Source organism: Pantherophis guttatus, chromosome 2, assembly GCF_059756535.1.
Source record: "Pantherophis guttatus breed Tessera chromosome 2, ASM5975653v1, whole genome shotgun sequence".
Taxonomy (NCBI): Eukaryota; Metazoa; Chordata; class Lepidosauria; order Squamata; family Colubridae; genus Pantherophis; species Pantherophis guttatus.
In genome coordinates, this window is record NC_142064.1 from 219,224,150 (window position 1) to 219,242,629 (window position 18,480).

Below are 18,480 nucleotides of genomic sequence, written 5' to 3' on the forward strand. Positions count from 1 at the left end.
TAGTCTTAGGCTGCATCAACAGAGGGATATCATCAAGATCATGAGACATGATAGTATGACTGTATACTACACTAGTGAGGCCATGCTTGGAATACTACATCCAGTTCTCATTGCCATATTTAAAAAAGATGCTGAGACCCTAGAAAGAGTGCAGGGAAGAACAATAAAGATGATAAGGGATCTGGAGGCTAAACTGTATTATGAACATTTATAGGAACTAGGTATATCTAGCCTAATGAAGAGAAGAATTAGGGGTGACACGATAGCTGTCTTCCAGTACTTGAGAGGCTGTCAGAGAAAAGGGGATAGATTTTTTTTCTCCAAAGCACCTGAGGGCAGGACCAGAAATAACGGATGAAAGAGCATTAAAGAGATATCCAATCTGGAACTAAGGAGAAATTTGTCTGGGAGGCAATAAGGTCTCCTGCCTTGAGCAGGGGTTTAGACTAGTAGATTTCCAAGGACCTTTCCAGCCCTGTGATTCCATGATTCTTTGCTTTTAATGAAATGTCATTAGAAAATCAGTTAAACGAAAAGCAAAACTTTAAAAGTACTTTTTTAACCATGAATTTTTTTCCTGCAGATAGCAAGTCTGTAGAAACAATACTATGGTTCCTTGCATCCTTCCTGAGAAAGAGGAAAAGCGAGGCTTTTAAAAATGTTTCTTAACATGTAATTTTTTTATAACATTAACATATTTTAGGATATTAATAAAAGCTTTCTCTTACCCTTGTCGTGTTTCCATCTATTTTTCTCTTTCTGCTTTTTGAAATCTGAGTTATTGTACTTCTGAACCTTTTTTTTCTTTCCTCAGCATACACAAAAAACAAAGTGCTCTTTCGTATGGACCACTCCCATCCCCCCAAATGTGTTTTCTTCCTAGCATGTGTATTTTTCAATGGAGGGTTGCTACCGGTTCACCCCAGATCGGGAGAACCGGCAGTGGCGGTGGGAGGCGCCACCCACCCACCCAGACTTCTGTGCGCATGCGCAGAAGCGTTGCGTGCGTGCTAATGCAAGCACACATCCACAAACAAACCAGTAGCGACGGGATTTGAAACCCACTACTGGTATGTTTGTATGCATTTATACTGTATATGTATGTATGTATGCTTTTTAAAAACAGACGCAAAGTTATGTGGGAATTGGGGAACTGATCAGATTTTGGACTTAGTCCTAAAACTAAATTAAGGTTACTTTCAGTGTCCTATCCTAAATGTATATAATTTTTTTTCTTTCCTTGCTATTGTAATAGCAAGAACTGTCTTAGAACTATTAAACATCTATGCACATATTCTAACAATGTTACTTTCTGTTATTATCATCTAAACCTCAATTATACGAAATGGTCAGCATAACATCAACAATTCATAATCCTGATGAATTATCTATTTCATACAATTTAGTTTTCACAAATGTGTTTCTGACTATTAAATTTAAATACTGTACTCATTTATCTGAATATACAGTCAGGTTTTTGAGGAGTTATTTATAAAACCGCATTTCGTAATCTTTTTAAATTTCTGTGCTTGGTTTTCCACAATACATCTTTGCAAATTAAAAGAGAATTGGTCGTAGAATGATAACATTTTGACACAACAGCAAAACTGTCCACATTATCTTCTGATCTCTCCTTTGGACAGTATTTGTTTGTGTGTGTGTGTGTGTGTGTGTGTGTGAGAGAGAGGGGGGGGGTTGAATTGATGCACAGAAAACAGAAAGGACTGGAATACTGAAACTTCATAAATAAATTGGATTCAGTGGTGTCATTGCACTGATGTGACATATATATCGCTACTCAGTTCTATCTATTCATTTTTGCATGTAAAAATTTATTATACAAGATGTATGGAGCTTTGGTGCTTTCATATTTCCCCCTGATGTTTCTAAATATACCTCTGAAGTAACGAGAAAATGATGGGTGTTTTAATCTTCTTTTCCCCTTCTGTCTGGTACTTATAAAGTGACTGTATTTATTTCACATGCATGTGTTTTGGTCACCAGCTGATCACCATTGCAAATGGAAGCAAATGTTTCTACAAGGTCATCTTATTTTTTACAGATGAATGATGCTATGGGATTTGAATTGCCATGGGTGTATTTTGTCAGTCTCGTCATCTTTGGGTCATTTTTCGTTCTAAATCTTGTTCTCGGTGTATTGAGCGGGTAAGCACACACCTTTTTATCCTAGAAGCAGAGTCCATATTTCAGTTGCCATGAACACATAGGTAGACTATGGAAATTGAATCAAAAGAATTGGGAATAAGATTTCCAAATTAAAACATGGTGGACCAGAGCTTCCTGAAGACCAAATCCATTTTCTAAAAACAAAGAAAATCGCAATAAATCAATTTAAATGTAAGTATAGCATTAGGTATGAAAAATACAGTTTAATAGAAATTAATTGGTGACTTAGAGGTCAGTACAAATAAAACAAGCTCCCAACCCTTTTAGAATTGTATATTTCCACAGGTATAAGGAAAAAGTTATATAATTTTCATAACTAAATCAGTGAAATTGTACACATCATGAGTAAGTGCTGGTAAATCTGGTAAATGATGAAGTAGTGTGTTGCTAAAAAGAGCAGATGGTGCTAATACACTGAATACCTATGTGATCTGTCAATTGTGAAAGGACTCTGCTGTATAGTGAATGGCTGAATCATAATGTATTTCCTTACATTTTACAGGTAAATGATGCAATAGGATGTGAGTGGCCATGGATCTATTTTGTTAGTCTTATCATTCTGGGCTCATTTTTCGTACTTAACCTGGTACTTGGTGTACTTAGTGGGTAAGCCGTTAACTTAAATTTGCATTTCACACCACAGTGTGTAAAATGGTCTGTGCGTTTGTTTAAAATTTCACACTGCTGGCTTTTCTGCATGTGCCTTGGATTGGTATGCCATTTTATGAATGTTTGCTTTTCCAGTTGCCTGAATTTTATCATTGTACTTGCCTGTGACACATTTACAATGCTTGTCAGCTCCTTCAATTCAGTGAAGAACTAACATTGCCATTATTACACTACTGCACTCCTTGTAGATATGAGTACTCTAAACCACCTGTGTAAGTAGTATTTTTAAATATGGATAATGCTATTGTTTCCTGTTACCTACACCAATGCAACATTCACATTAGCACACAGGCTTTTCATGTAAATCAGGGGTGTCAAACTGGTGGCCTGTAGGCCGGATGCGTCATGCACAGGCCATTCCCACCCCAAGTCTGTGAAGGTGAAAAACGTCACAAAACATCATGTAATGGCAACGTGACGCTGCGAGTTTGACACCCGTGATGTAAGTCATCTATAAGACATAGTTTAGTAGGCACTTCATTTTTATTTCTCTTTTTGTTTGGTTTTTCTAAGTGTTTGCTGCTCCCACAAAATTGAGAGGAACATTCTGTCTAAAGATATGAAATTTAATCTAGGGAATAGTATAAACAGCTTGCTTTGCTGTCAGTTGTAAAAAAACACAACAATTTATCAGTGCAAGCCATTTCACCATTGCCAAAGGGAAAGGTTGTCATCTCACCGTCATGTGTTCCAGAAGGCTTCTTTCCTGTACTGAAAAAAGAACCTGGAATACTGGCAGATTGCCTGTCAGGTGCGAAATGGAACATTCTAGAAAACCCCTGAACATTTCATTCTCCTTCCAGTCCATGTTGAATCTCCTCTAGAACATGTTTTCTAGAAGCCATATAACAATTTCCAGAAATAATTCCTCCAAAATGGAATCAGTTTAAGTTAACTGGGAATTTTCCCCCCTGTATGTTAAACCAAAAATATTCTATTTTAGAGATAGAACCTGCCCAAGAGACATCAAATGCCCTCTAAGTTGGAGATATGCCCTTTGGAAGAGACCATATCATTCCAGAGGGGAACAGACCATTTTGAAGTTCTTTAAAACATTCTGTTTCTGAATCAGTGAGCTTTTCACATCCTCTGGGTCTGTGGTTTAGTGCAGGTGCTTCCATATCAGTTTTGGCTTCTGGCAATTGCCTGTGCAAGTCTTGCATTTTTCTGGGCAGTCATTTCAGAAATGGTCTGCCTTTGCATTCTCTTTCCTAGGGCTGAGAGAGAGTAACTGGCTCAAGGTAGTGCTTGTGTATTAACATATGGAAAATTGCTTGTAGTATAAAATCATAAAAAACATAAACCAAAAATAGTGATTGCACCATGTACCATAAAGCACATACTCTTTTTTCTCTGCCTTATCCTGCAACTACTGCTGAAGTCACAACTGGGAAACAGACATTCACTGTTAAACAGAATGTGACCCATTATTTTGATTACCATTTGTGAGCAATTAGAGCAGGTACCTGGCTGATTTTGCCTGATTTTTGAAGCTAAGCAGGGTTGGGCTTAAATAATACTTGGATGGAAGACTATCAGGAAATAATCAGGCTATAGACTAGGACAGAGGTCTGCAACCTTAAACACTCAAAGAGCCATTTGGACTGGTTTCCCACAGAAAAGAAAACACCGGGAGCCACAAAACCCTTCCCATGCCTGACTATTTCTTGAGGGGCCACAAAACTAGCATATGTAGTTGAATTAAACATTCTGTTTTCTTCTGAAACTTTTCTTTTCTTGGGTTTATCCAGGGTTGGCCTACCGGGGGTTGGAAAGCTCAATAAATCGCGTGCTGGCAGGTGTCGCACGTTGGTGGTTGTGACACATATTTTGAGTGACAGGGAGCTGCAGCAGAGGGGTGAAAGAGCCACTTGCGGCTCCAGAGCCACAGGTTGCTGATCCTTGGAGTAGGAAATGGAAAATCATCCTTTAAGAATACAGTAACAAAGATTGAGGAGGGGTGACATCTGGAGAAATACTTACTACTTGAACTAAATACAGAGAGGAATATAATTTTATATTCCTCTAATTATATAGACATAATTAATTTATTGATTGTTTTATAAAATAGCCACCCCACTGTGAGTCAGAACAATATTCATGTAACCTAAAAGGTTAAAACTCAATGATATTGGCCAAAAGGCCATTGTTTTAAGGCCAGATGTCCTAAAACACGGTTGTCAAACTTGCTGCATCACATTGCCATCACGTGACATTTTGTGATGTTTTTCCCATTCACAGAGCTGGGATGGGCATGGCCTATGGGTGATGCATCCGGCCTGCAGGCTGCCAGTTTGACAGTTAGTTGAAGATTAGTCTTTTATCACATACTTCATTCCTAATCTCAGAGAATATGGTTAAAGAAGCAGTTCTGTTTCTTTCAGCATATTAGTTAACTTTGATTTACAATTTCTGGCATCATTTTCATAAAATAGTTTCAATGCACTGATTTTAATTTATTATTGTATTTAAACAATTTATTTCCTTTACACCTTTTCCTAATGAGAATAAGGTAAAGTTGAATAACATAAGAATTTCATTAAAATATACTATCCAGTCAATTATATATAACCAACTTACACAGCCAACCTGAATGTAACTCAGTTTGACTCTCAGTGAATGAGTAAGAGAGAGAGCATTATGTGATGAATCAGAGAAGTTTTCTTTAATATTTCAGACTCAAACACCTTGAATTAGAGAATTTAACAGTAAGCTCAGAGGGAAGAATTTGCTCTTTTTCAGAGAGACAAGCCCCAAGTCCTTTAGGGCTTCATGTATTATAAGCATCAGAAAAAGAAAAAATGTTCATAAGCAGAATTGTAGCCAACAGATCAATTTTAATACAAAATATATTTTGTCAAATTGTCCTGAGTGTTGTGGAAGGAAAGAACCACATTTCATTTATTATTATAATTTTCCAACAGTAGCAAGTTTTTCTGTAGGATAGATGGAAATTTCATTAACCTATGTAGGCACTTAGGTGACCATACACTGAAATAGACACTGGGGCACAATGCTAATCTCCTCTAGTCTGCATTGGTCACATTCTCTATGTTCCCAGCGGTTCCTGTTGCGCAAAATAATCTGAAGGGTTATATTTATAAATAGAAGGCATGGCACAAGCTGACTAAGGGAGATGGAGGAAAACTACCCCTTTTCTGATATAAATATCATCTATTTATTAATCAAACAAACATATAATGCCTACCCTTTGATCCAGTGAAACTTTGTGCAGCAAACAAAGCAAAATATATCAATCTTAAACACTAAAGGAACACCCATTACCCCGCTTCCATGCAATAGAAATCTCAATAGGCACCATAGCATACATCCATGCCAGTGTCAGGGTTCCAAGGAATAGATCCATTTCAAGCAAAACGCCAAAACAGGTGGATTCCTCAAAGAATAGCTTTATTGGAAATATCAAATTGGCACATGTCTGGTGAAAACCAACCCTGAAGGGCCCCTTGGTTTTCACCTAATTAAAAGTAAAAGTTTTTCCCCCAATCCCAAACAATCAGTCACATGGCCCAATCACAGCAGCATCTGCTGGTCTGGTGACATCACTCCTCCCTCCTCCGGCCAGGTGTGAGAACGTCCTTGGTTCCCAGGCGAAGGAATGTTATTTTGACTACACAACCCTGGCTATCTCTAATCCCCCCTCCCTATCCCTTGCTCCAGTGTGGCAGCACTGAAGCTCCAAGATGGCTTCAGCCAGGTCAGCTTCAGGGTTGATAGTCAGATTTTCAGAACTAATAGCCTAGTCCCCACTACCTGGGGAACAGCCACCACCTCACAGTATTCTGAAAAGTCTAGGGTCAAGGCCATCCATATCTCTGGAGGGAGGCTATTCAGTAAGGCAGGTGCTGTGACAGAAGAAATGTTTCTAGGACCTACCAGATGACGGTGTCTCACTGAGGGAATCTAGAGTGTGCCCCCTCTGCCAGATCTGATGGGGCAGTCAGAAACTATTGCAGTGAGGCTGTCCTGCAAGTAAACACAAGCAGATCTTGAATTATACCCAGACCCATAGGGAGCCAATATGGTTCACTTAGCAGCGACATTAAATGGGCTCTGCATTCCAGATGAACAGAAGCTTTTTGAGGCTTCGGAATGCTCTTCAAGGACAGCTGCATGTAGAATTAATTTTATACTTTGTGTATTAATTATACACAAATACAGTATGAAATCATAAAGTAGGACATTAGCATGCTAGGAAGAAAGAGCAGGTAGTTTATATTATAAACTTTCTAACTTTTAAGCCCACAATAAATAGGCAAAGCAAGCATGCCTAATTATGATACAAACCCTGCAGCTTCTGATGGCAGTTACAACCGATCAGCATTTAGCAACTTTTATAGACATTTCAGCAGATGGATCTGTTAGTAAAAAGTGTACAACCTCTACTTAAAGACAATTTGTATATTTAGCAAAGATGGAGAATATTAATACAAAGCACTAAGTAAAACATGCCAGGCTCTCTTTGTGGCTTTTTCTAAGCATAGGCTCCAAATATGGGATGTTTCTGAACTTGGTGTCCAACCGTTTTCAGCATAAAACTTTACTAATGTAAAATTGCCTTCTAGAAGTTATGTTAGGAAATAGGAACAGCGAAAAGTTTATGACAGATACTTCTGTTAAAATAATTTAAAACTTTGGATTGGCCACTCTACAGGTCTAAGTGAAGGGCTCGCTGTCTGACCTCTATCATAACTTTATTTCGCCCATGCATTAACAGAGATAACTTGGATGTCATTGATTTTTTTTAATTATGGTGCCAGTTGATAGATCTCTTAGTGAATAAGACTATCTTAATTAATTTCTAGTTATCTCATAAGATTAAGTTAGATGTAGGCAACTGATGCTTACCTATTTTGAATGTTAACTCATACTAAATCTGGCCATTAGTTATGCTGGCTAGTCATGTGAGTGTTACAACCCAAAACATTTGAAGACATCAGGTTGCCGAACTTTGATTTAAGGAGCTAGAACAGGGCTTTCAAACTCCCTGCCTGCAGGCCAGATGCGTCACATGCTGGCCATGCCCACACCTGGTTTAGTAAAGGGAGGGAAAGTCCTGAAAAGTCACGTGACGCTGCAACAGCACATGTTTGACACCCCTGAACTAGGAAGACTTTACTTCAATCACTGTTGTCCATCAGGTATCACTCCTCAATCGTATTTCAGATTAAAATTTTCCTGCATCTGTTCTCATTTATATGGATTTTATTTGCCTCAAACTATATATTCTTTGATTTGCTATTTCAGTTTAAGAACATAATCTTGATGCAAACTTATCTAATATATTTGTATTGTTGAAAATATTATATGTGCACATGCTTCAGTTTAAGTCAGAGTTATCAGTACATGCTCCAGACAAAGTCTTTTGAATAACAATCACCACATGACAGAGTATAAGGACATTTTCCCTTATTTAACATTCCAAATAACTGGGGGAATATTTTGGAATTCTATCTCTCTTACTTTCAAAGTGCCCTTACCAGGCATAGTTTACAGAAAGAAGTGAATCATTTCCTCAAAACCATCCAGAGTGTTAGCAATTAAGATAAGTTGTGAACGTAGACATGCCAGTTTACAATTTAACACTCAGCCAGCCATAACACGAATGTAGCCAGTAAAGGAAAGCAAAACATTTTTATACAATTGTAAGCGTGAGAAGGGGTCCTTGCTGACCACTAAGTCCATTAAAAAAGGAACCTTGCAGTATACATATTAAACCGGGTAGTTAATTAATGGGTGCAATTGGTTGAAATTGAATTGATTGATGAAAAATATTTTAACCACTGTAATTTATTATCTCTTCAGAATACGATTCACACTGTTTGCAATTGCAAAATTTTAAAGATCTAATTAACTGAATCTATATTTAAAGCTGTTTTAGGCCTCTAAATCTAATGGGGTGGTTTCTATATTTGAATACACAAGCACCTAATTATAATTATTGTATGAACTTTGGTATCATGCATTGATTGCCACTAGTTCAGACAGCTTTTTAAAAACCAGAGTCCGCATGTTGTGCGAAATTATAGTTTTCTTAATCATGGTTTATTGAACAAGCTGTGAAAACATTTAATCTCCTCACTAACTTACTCACTTTAAGTGCATCTATTTCATCCATCTGTTGGTGGGGAAAAGAGAATTCAAGTGGGGAGCTGTTGAGCAGAGTATCACTTGTATTTTTTGACAGTAATTTGACAAGTAACCTTGTTTGAATGAAGCTCAGAACTCTGGAGAAACAATATTTTCTTCTCTTGTACAAAGAGGCTTAAAATATTTACATTCAAGAGCAGTATAAAGCAAATGTGATTGAAATTCTCCTTTAACACTAAATTGAAGCACTGCTTCTCTTTTCTTCTTCTTCCTCCATTATAGTGTAGTATTGTTTCGTTACAGAAAATTTGGGCTTTTCCCTGTTTTCAGGAACTCCTTGGCTATGCAAATCTGTTTAGACAAAAAGCATCAAAGCGGTCTGGCTGTGAATCGCACAAGGCCACAGACCAAGAGAGCAATTCTTTTATAGCTAGTGCAAAGCTGCTTCAGCAAAGCACATAATTAATAAATAAATTAATTAATTAATTAACGAGAGATCTTTTGCTCCTGAATACCTACTAAGGGGCCTGGTGGCTCAGCAGATTGATAGCATTGTGATTAACACCAGCTGTCTGCAATTACTGTAAGTTTGAATCTCACCAGGCTCAAGGTTGACTCAGCCTTCCATCCTTTCTAAGGTAGGTAAATTGAGGACCCAGATTGTGGGGGCAATAAGCTGACTTTGTATAAATATACAAAAGTATGAAGGCTATTGCTTAACGCATTGTAAGCCGCCCTGAGTCTCCGGAGAAGGGCGGCATATAAATCAAATTAAAAATAATAATAATAATAATAATAAAAAAATATTCCACAACAAAGCCATAATTAGTGTGATTCATAAAACATCCTAAACTATGTTATACAGTTTATAAAGCAGGCCCAATTGACAAAAGAAAGCTCAGGACCATATTGGTTGGAAACAAGTGGAAGAGGCCTTCATCCTGCAGTGGATAGACAACAGCTACCATGATTGATGATGCTAGTTTATAAAACACAATGGTTAGGTCCATACAACCTAAAAAACTAAAGTTAAGCAAACCACAAAGCTGTATCATTGGAGGTTATTTGTTTTGTTTGCAAAAATATGAAGTACCTAGGGCTCTCAATCAAAAATTCATTCTCAACATTAAACAGGACATTCCTTTCTGGAAACAAGCCACAGGAAACTAATGTTTTTCATCACACTTGATTTGATTTTCAGAATTGTTTTATTTATTGCCTTCCTGTTGAATTTTTGGTTCAGTCAAGACCACAACCTTGATTCTGGGCGCATCTGCTCAAAATGTAACTTATCATCCAGTGGATTTGTTACCTTCATATTATAAAATCAGCCCCCTTGTAGAGTGGGAATGAATTATATAGAAATAGCGGTTGTTTTTGTTAAACAGATTCATTTTTAAAATGGCACATTTAAAATGTCAACCGTTCAGCGGTTATTATATTGTTAACATAAAATATTTGAAGCAGTAAGAGAATCATTTCTTATTTACAAGTGGAAGACCTTTTTTTTAATGAGGCGGGATAATCTGCTCCTCGGGAACTATGCTAACCACCAGAGGATGCTTTCTGTGAAGGCAGATTCTACTGGAAGCACCGCTATTTCTCTGGGTAGTCATGGGAACACACTTTTCAAACATACATTTATATCTATAACCTGAATTTATTGTCCTGCTTGAGGACAGCAAGAGACTAATGTTCTGGCATGTCCCTGAATGACCCTTCTATATGGGAAAGTAATGGGTTTGTAAAGATATATATTCCTGGCAATTCCTACAGCCATGTTGGATTCCTCTATTAAGAAATTGCTCAGTTAATTATGTGGATACATCCCTAAAAACAGCTGCAGCATAGCACACACAGGATTAAGAGAAAAAGGCATTTAAATAATGATGCACTAAATAGAAAATGGCAATGAACTGTCAGTTTCAGTTTCCGGGCAAAAGCAAACGAAGTCACTTTGACAGCATTCCTTTTCTCAACAGAGCTAAGGATAAATAGGAAGAGAACATAAGAGCTTTCCATTCTCCAACACAAAGAGTCTAACAAAAATAAAAATAAAACCAACTTTTTATGTATTCATTCATCATTTGTATGTCTCTTTATAGCTACCCGTTAAATGCAGTTGACTCTCTTTAGCTAACAAGCATTAGAAACACAGAAAAGCCCACAACTAGGCGCTCAAAAATAAATAGCACCATTCACACATATACAATACAATAAAATAAATAAATAAATAAATAAACAACAGAGATGATCTAACTATCTGATCCAAATCCCTGGGAAAACAGCCAAGTCTTCAATATCTTGTGAAAAGACTAACAGGGTTGGAACCATCTGTATCTCAAAGAGGGTGAGGGCAGGGCAGGGCAGGGGCTGCTATTGAGAAGATATGATTCTGAATCCAACAATGTTGATCTTTGGTGTTGCACAATCAATAAAGGTATTAGTGACCAAATATTATCATCACAGTGTGCTATTTGAGGACATTTTTATATATTCATTATATTGTTAATCTGATGTTCTCTGGACAATGAATAAAAACACCTGCCAAATTCAGACAGGTATAGCAGTTTTGTACCTGGAAGGTATTTACTTAGATTTGGAACTAGAAACCTTTGAAATCTGAATCATCAAACAGTTGTGCTATACTCTACGTCAGGCTGGCCCTGGAGAGTATCTGGGAAGCTTCATCTGGTGTAAAATGCAAGCGCACAGGCAGTTATGTATACACATTATACATAACTCTGCTTCATGAGCTGCATGGGTTACCAGTTTGCTTCTGGTGCTGGTTTTGACCTTTAGAGCCCTATATGGCATGCGGCCAGGTATCAGAGGAACTGTTTTTTCCCAATTACATTGACTTGTCTCACTAGGACTGGCAGGAGAGGCATGCTGTGGGTCCCGTCTGCAGTGAGCTTCATCTCACGGGACCCAAAGGCAAGTCTTTTCTGCTGTAGCACCCACTACCTGGAACACACTCCCTGTTAAGTTGAGGGTAGCGTCAATCCTCATTACTTTCCAGAAAGCTCTTAAAACAAGCCTGGGGATCCTCTGGTATTAGGGAACCTGCATGTTGGCTGCACTATATGTAATATTCTCCTGCTTGTGGTTTTGTTTTTACCTATGTTTATTGTGTTGTTTTTAATTTGTTTTGCACTATATTTTAATAGTATATTATAGTGTATGCTGTCCAGGGATACTTCATGTGAGATGGGAGGCTATATAAATTAGACAAAACAAATAAATAAAATAGCTGACAGGTCACTTGAGACCCTAATTATATTTAAGAAGATGAAAGAAAGCATTACGTCCAGTCTACTTCAGAGGAGATCCAGAATGATGCCAGAGCAAGTCTGGCAGATGAAGGTTTGGAATGCATATTGTTATGAGTCCTTAAAAGTATAAGGCATAAGGAATGTAGCATGGCAAGTGATGTGAATTGCTATGTGATATGTGGAAAGTGTTTGTATTTTTGTAAATCTTCTTTATTTATATAATCTTGTCAAGAAAAAATAAAGAAAAAATATGGGGGTTTGAATTTTGTTGTTGTTGAAAGCTTCGTAAATCAGTATATCTCATGTTTTATCTGCATCCATAGAGAGTTTTCCAAGGAAAGAGAAAAAGCCAAGGCCAGGGGAGATTTTCAAAAGCTACGTGAAAAACAACAGCTAGAAGAAGACCTCAAAGGTTATTTGGATTGGATTACCCAAGCAGAAGACATTGACCCAGAGAATGAAGAGGAAGGTGATGGAGAAGGCAAACGAAATAGTATGTCAAAGCTCCTCAGTTAAAGATCACTGATAAAAGAAGATTCTGTGTTGTAAAAATGATTTACAATAACCTTCTCTAATTGAATTCCTCCAAATATGTTGGGACAGCAATTCCAGAATATTTCATCATCATGGCTTTGGGGAATACCAAAGGTGCTTTTTCAAGAGGCAACTGGACTTCCTTGTTTTTCTTTGAAGCCCTTTCACTCTCATCCAATAATCTTTTTCAGTTTTCTTCAGAGCTGAACAGAAAGTCCAAGTGCCTCTTGAAAAAGCACCTTTAGTATTCAGTGCAGGAATTCCTTTTCTCCAAAGCATCCCAATTTCTGGAAAACCTTGTGTTTTCAACATTGCTGGCTTATCTCGGGGGAGTATCCTAGATCCTGATCCCCATTTTTGCTATAATTCCGTGCTATAATTCCCCATCCCACATCTCTCTTTGCCCTGAGAAGTCCAATGCAGAACTTTCCTTTGATGCATGTCCCCTTCTTCAGCTTTCTTCAGAGCTGAACAGAAAGTCCAATTTGCCTCTTGAAAAAGCACCTTTAGGACAGTGGTGAAATGTAAAATTTGTTACTACCAGTTCTGTGGGCCTGGCTTGGTGGGGGTGGGGGTAATGTGATGGTGGGCGTGGCCAACTTTTTTTTTTTTTACTTTTAAAAGCATTTTTTTCTACAACCTCTTTGGCCAAAGAGGTTGTAAAAAATACTTTTAAAAGGCTCTGACGATCCCAGCTGAGTTGCCTGATTGTCGGAGGCTTTTTTTCTTTTAAAAGCTTTTTTTTTTTTTTTGCTTTTAAAAGGCTCTGACGATCCCAGCTGAGCCGCGCGATCATCAGAGGCTTTTTTTTTATACTTTTAAAAGCATTTTTCTGCCGAAGAGGTTGTAGAAAAAATGCTTTTAAAAGTAAAAAAAAAAGCCTTTGATGATCATGTGGCTCAGCTGGGCATGGGAGGGATAGGGATTTTTGCTACCGGTTCTTTGAACCACCCACTGCCATTGCTACTGAATTGGGTGATCCGGTCCGAACCGGCAGCATTTCACCCCTGCTTTAGGACAACCATGACTTGGATGACTGAGAATCTCCATCGACACTTTGGGGAGTACATATTGAGTAAACTTGTTGAGAATTTTAGAAGTTTGGAGAATATCAGGTTGGAGAAGGCAGAAGGTGATTACATACAATCAATTTTCTCAGATTCATATGTTTTTCCCAAATGAGGTCAGCATGCTGCCGGTCCAGCATTTTTCAAATTTTGCTGATTTCTCAAACCCCATCCACCAGTATGTTGCCAAATTCTTTCCTAGGAGTAACATATTAGTACTCCTATAGTTTTTGCATTCTCTCTTGCAATATTTCCCTTTATATAACAAAACAATGACAGTATTCTCCTAATTATCAGGTACAAATACCCTCTTTATACATATGTTAACTAAGTAGCATAGCCATTCCATTAGCAAATCCCATTTGTACACTTCTCCAGTTCTATCCAGAACAATGCAGACCATTTTTCAGAATTCTCACATTTATTACTTTCTTTTCACCAGTTTTTTCTCAGATATTAACCTTATTATACAAAACTCTGAAGTCTCCCACATTCCCTCACTTTGGTTTTATTTTAAATCATTTTATTACACTTATATTAATTTCATTCTCTGTGGTGAAAACTTCCTGTCTACCCCTTTTCATGCACTTCCACAGCCATTATTTATTTCTACCAAAATTAGTGTGCATTTTCTCTTTCTTTCAGTCATCAATGTATTGATTCTTGCTTTTGTATGCAACAGAAGAGCCTAGATGATGCCAGTTCCACCCTATTAAATCTAAACTTTACTTTCCCTGTACAAATTCATCAACTCATCTCTCCAATTACCTTCTTTCTTTTAGATCTGTTGCAACTTTCCCTTTCTCTTATGCTTAGAGACACAAAGTCTGTCTTTTTCTTTATTCCACTTCTAAACTCATGCCCCTTCTTATTTATTCCTTTTACATTCAACCTACAATTTTTCATATACTATGACTGTCACCAGATGGCCCCCAGATGCTGACTTCCACTATTATCCTAGACTTGGTTTATGAAAGCTTTCACATTTATTTGTAAAATACAAAAGTACAGTCTAGACTAGAATACTGGCCTTAGCTGCATCCATGCTACATGGTTACATTCTATGCTTACAGTAGGACTCTATTGGTTGACTTTGACCAATAGGCCACAAGCACAACCAAAGTCCAGATTTACTCAAGCATGTTAATACTCTTTTGTGCAAACACAAATCTTTAATCTAAATAATATCTTGCAAGCCAAAATAATGTTGTCCATATTCCACTAATTAGGAGAGGCATGCAGTATATACAGTATTGACATTCATTCAAGAGATAAAGTTTGTAATTTGTATGTATACACACACACACACACACACACACACACACACACACACGTACGTACGTACGTACGTATGGTCAGACCGGTTCTATAGAACCGGTCCAGTAGTAAAACCGGTGGGAGGCTCTGCCCACTGACCCCAACGTCATTGCAAATCAGTAGTAAAGGTAAATAGAACCCATCCCTGATATATATACACACACACACATACACACACAACTCATATTGACGTTTAGATGTCAGACAACTGTTAACTTTTTATTTTTTATTTCTAAAAGTCAGGCATGTGAGAGTAAGCCACAAAACAATGGCTAGGAATTGGGAATTACCCTGTTCATGACAATTATGTCTTATTATTTGATTTATAGCATGTTTACAGTATGGAATATATTATGTAACATAAAGTAGAAGCTTAAGTTTTCCTGGCAGAAGGAATATAACCTTTTGTTATCTACACTTTATCTCCTGCCATACATTTTAGACATTCCAAAAGTATAGAAAGAGGATTGGTTTGAGCTTTCACAGGCCTGTGTCTTTTGGGATTCATATAGTGAGTTCCAGGGTCACTTTGCATGACTGGGAACGATTTCTTTATCTTATTTGTAGCAGTAGATCCCATTTAAATTCCTCAATGTTAGGGAAAGATGCACATTTATGTAGATACATGCAGAATTGAAACACGTATACTGTATTATTGCATATGCTTACTTCAATTCAAAATGTCAGGCTGCATTTTTGTTGTTAATTAATTCTTAATTAATTATACCTAATGATAAATTTATCTAATGATAAATTTATCATTACCTAATGATAAATGATTTATATACCTATAAATACTGCGTAGAAATGTATGATGTAATAGTGAGCTCTTTAAACATACATCAATTTCTAAACAGGACAGCATTATATCAAATTAAACATCTTTGACATGCCATCTTATTCTTGCACCACTCCAGAATTCTTCTGTTGGGACTTTCTGTGTCTTCACTGACACTTTTGAGCAATTAGATCCATAGACATATTTAAAAAAAGGCAGAATTGGGCTGCTGGAAAATCCTTTATATTTTCAATCTTCCTTTAGAAATAAAAGATAGCTATAGAACAATTGAAATAGGATAGTAATATTTTGTGGAAGTGGGAAAAATTTGACTTTCTGGAGATAGAATACATAGAACTTGCAAAAGGGAAGAACCATTTCATCTACTTCCTCAGCTAATTTTAGAGACAAACATGTCAAGCTCTCAGAATGTTCACACTAGAAACTTGGTCTGCAGAGATGTTCTTTCCTCCTGATTAAGTATCTACTGTCCTTATGACTTATTGTTAATGACATCTTAAAGCAGTACTTTGCTGCGTATCAGCAGTACAGTGCTGCGTATCAAATAGCATCCTATAACCAAGAGAGATGTTAATGGGACATGTTGCAGAGTAGCTAGTAGACTAGATGTGATATCTCAGAATATCTTAACATCAATCCAAATTAAAACCTTAATGTTTCATAAGATTATTTATTGGCTTGCTTGATTGGGGGTTTTCCTTTTTCATTTTTGCCTCTGCTAATCCATGTTTCCCAAAACACAATCTAGAGTGCCTATGAAATTGTGCAGATATCTCTTTTAATTCTCACAAACACTGCCACTTAAAATACCATTGTGTGATAACCATTGATAAGTAACAGAAAATTAAGCACTTGCTATCTTCTATGAAAACAGCACACTGTTTGTCAACTGATGAGTACAACTAGTGACACAGGTTGTTCTACATGACAAAATGTTTTTACACATTTGCTGCACCAGTATTGTTATTTTTTGGCATTGCCGAATGCTGTGTCCTGAGATGGGGCAGTTTTAATATACAAATTCCATTGAAGTTAATCTTCTATTATTGATAGTACTCTATTGCAGGATTTGTGTGGTCTTTCTTAATCTTACTGTTTTGCATATTAAAGTTGTACAGTCATCATTATTTTCTTTTTTGTTTTGATTTGGAATATTTGGATGAATTAGAATTGGATATGGGCTGGCTTAGACTGTTCTAGCTCTCTGCTGAGAATCTGTGGAGAAACTGATTTATTTATGTGTAAGCCTCCCTATTGCATCTTATTTGGTAGAAAGTCACACTATGTTTAGTCAGGCTTGTTTCCTGATAAATATGCTTAGAATTACAGGCTCAGTCAGAGATCAAAGTCCACCATTCTTTCTTTAGAAAAACTTCACAGAGACATACAAATAAGGGAGATTTCACAGTATGTGCTAAGGGATTTGTAAGCCTGGTAGGAATGTGTTTTGGCCGACAGTTATCACAAATAGAGCTTTTTGGATTCACTGCCTATCATGAGGTTGAGTGCTAATATACATATGCAATTTATGCTTGCAGGAATTAACACTTTCAGCCAGGTAGGAAAAACAGTTAGCATAAACAGAAAGACAAGCTCAATTTGCGATTCTGTAATTCAACTTTAATCTTTATGTACTCCATGTGATACTCTTATAAAACTATTTGGATGCTCATTATTCAGTAAAAGACATTGAATGAGCTGCATAACTGTTAGAAGAAGTGATTCATCTCTGTTTTCACAGTTATTCCAGTCTGATCTTGGCTAAGAATGATAGATTATAGAATATTTTCCTGACAGCTAGAACAATTTTTCCTGACAGTTAGAACAATTAATTAGTGGAACAACTAGCCTCCAGAAGTTGTGAATGTTCCAACACTGGAAGTTTTAAAGAAGAGATTGGATAACCATTTGTCTGAAATGGTATAGGGCCATGATGGCAAACCTATGGCACGCATGCCACAGGTGGTACGCGGAACCATATTAGTGGGCACACAAGGTTGGCTCTGATAGCTGATTTTCGGGTCTTCTGGGCCAACCGGAAGTTGGCAAATGGGCCATTTCCGGCTTCTGGGGGGGGAAGCCATTTTCGCCCTCCCCAGGCTCCTAGAAAGCCTCTGGAGCCTGGGAAGAGTGAAAAACGGGCCTTCTGGTCCCACTGGAACTTGGCAAACAGGCCATTTCCAGCCTCCGGAGGGCCTCTGGGGGGTGGGGAAAGCCATTTTCGCCCTCCCCAGGCTCCAAGCAAGCCACTGGAGCCTGGGAAGGGCAAAAAACAGGCCTGCCAGGGCCACCATGCCATCACATGCCAAAAGCGGGGGGAGCCCAGGGTGGTCATGTACACATGCGCGGGGCGGATTGAATTATGGGTATGGGCACACGCATGCATAACCTCCCCATGCTCCCACCACTTTTGGCATGCAATGGCAAAAAGGTTAGCCATCACTGGTATAGGGTTTCCTGCCTGAGCAGGGGGTTGGACTAGAAGACCTCCAAGGTCCCTTCCAACTCTGTTATTCTATTT

The 18,480-nt window shown here is 37.7% G+C and overlaps 1 protein-coding gene across 19 annotated transcripts in view; it reads left to right on the top strand.

Moving 5' to 3' along the window:
• Positions 1-18,480, top strand: part of CACNA1D (calcium voltage-gated channel subunit alpha1 D) — a 240,478-nt gene that overhangs the window by 116,843 nt on the left and 105,155 nt on the right. For 14 of the 19 annotated variants that reach the window (XM_087887838.1, XM_087887840.1, XM_087887842.1 and 11 more), the window contains exons 8-9: positions 2,063-2,166; positions 12,566-12,735. In XM_087887838.1, coding sequence (XP_087743964.1) covers positions 2,063-2,166; positions 12,566-12,735 — 274 coding nt within the window. Of the gene's footprint in view, positions 1-2,062; positions 2,167-2,689; positions 2,794-12,565; positions 12,736-18,480 lie in introns of all 19 variants that reach the window. The other 5 variants (XM_034437079.3, XM_087887839.1, XM_034437051.3 and 2 more) reach the window with 1 other exon arrangement.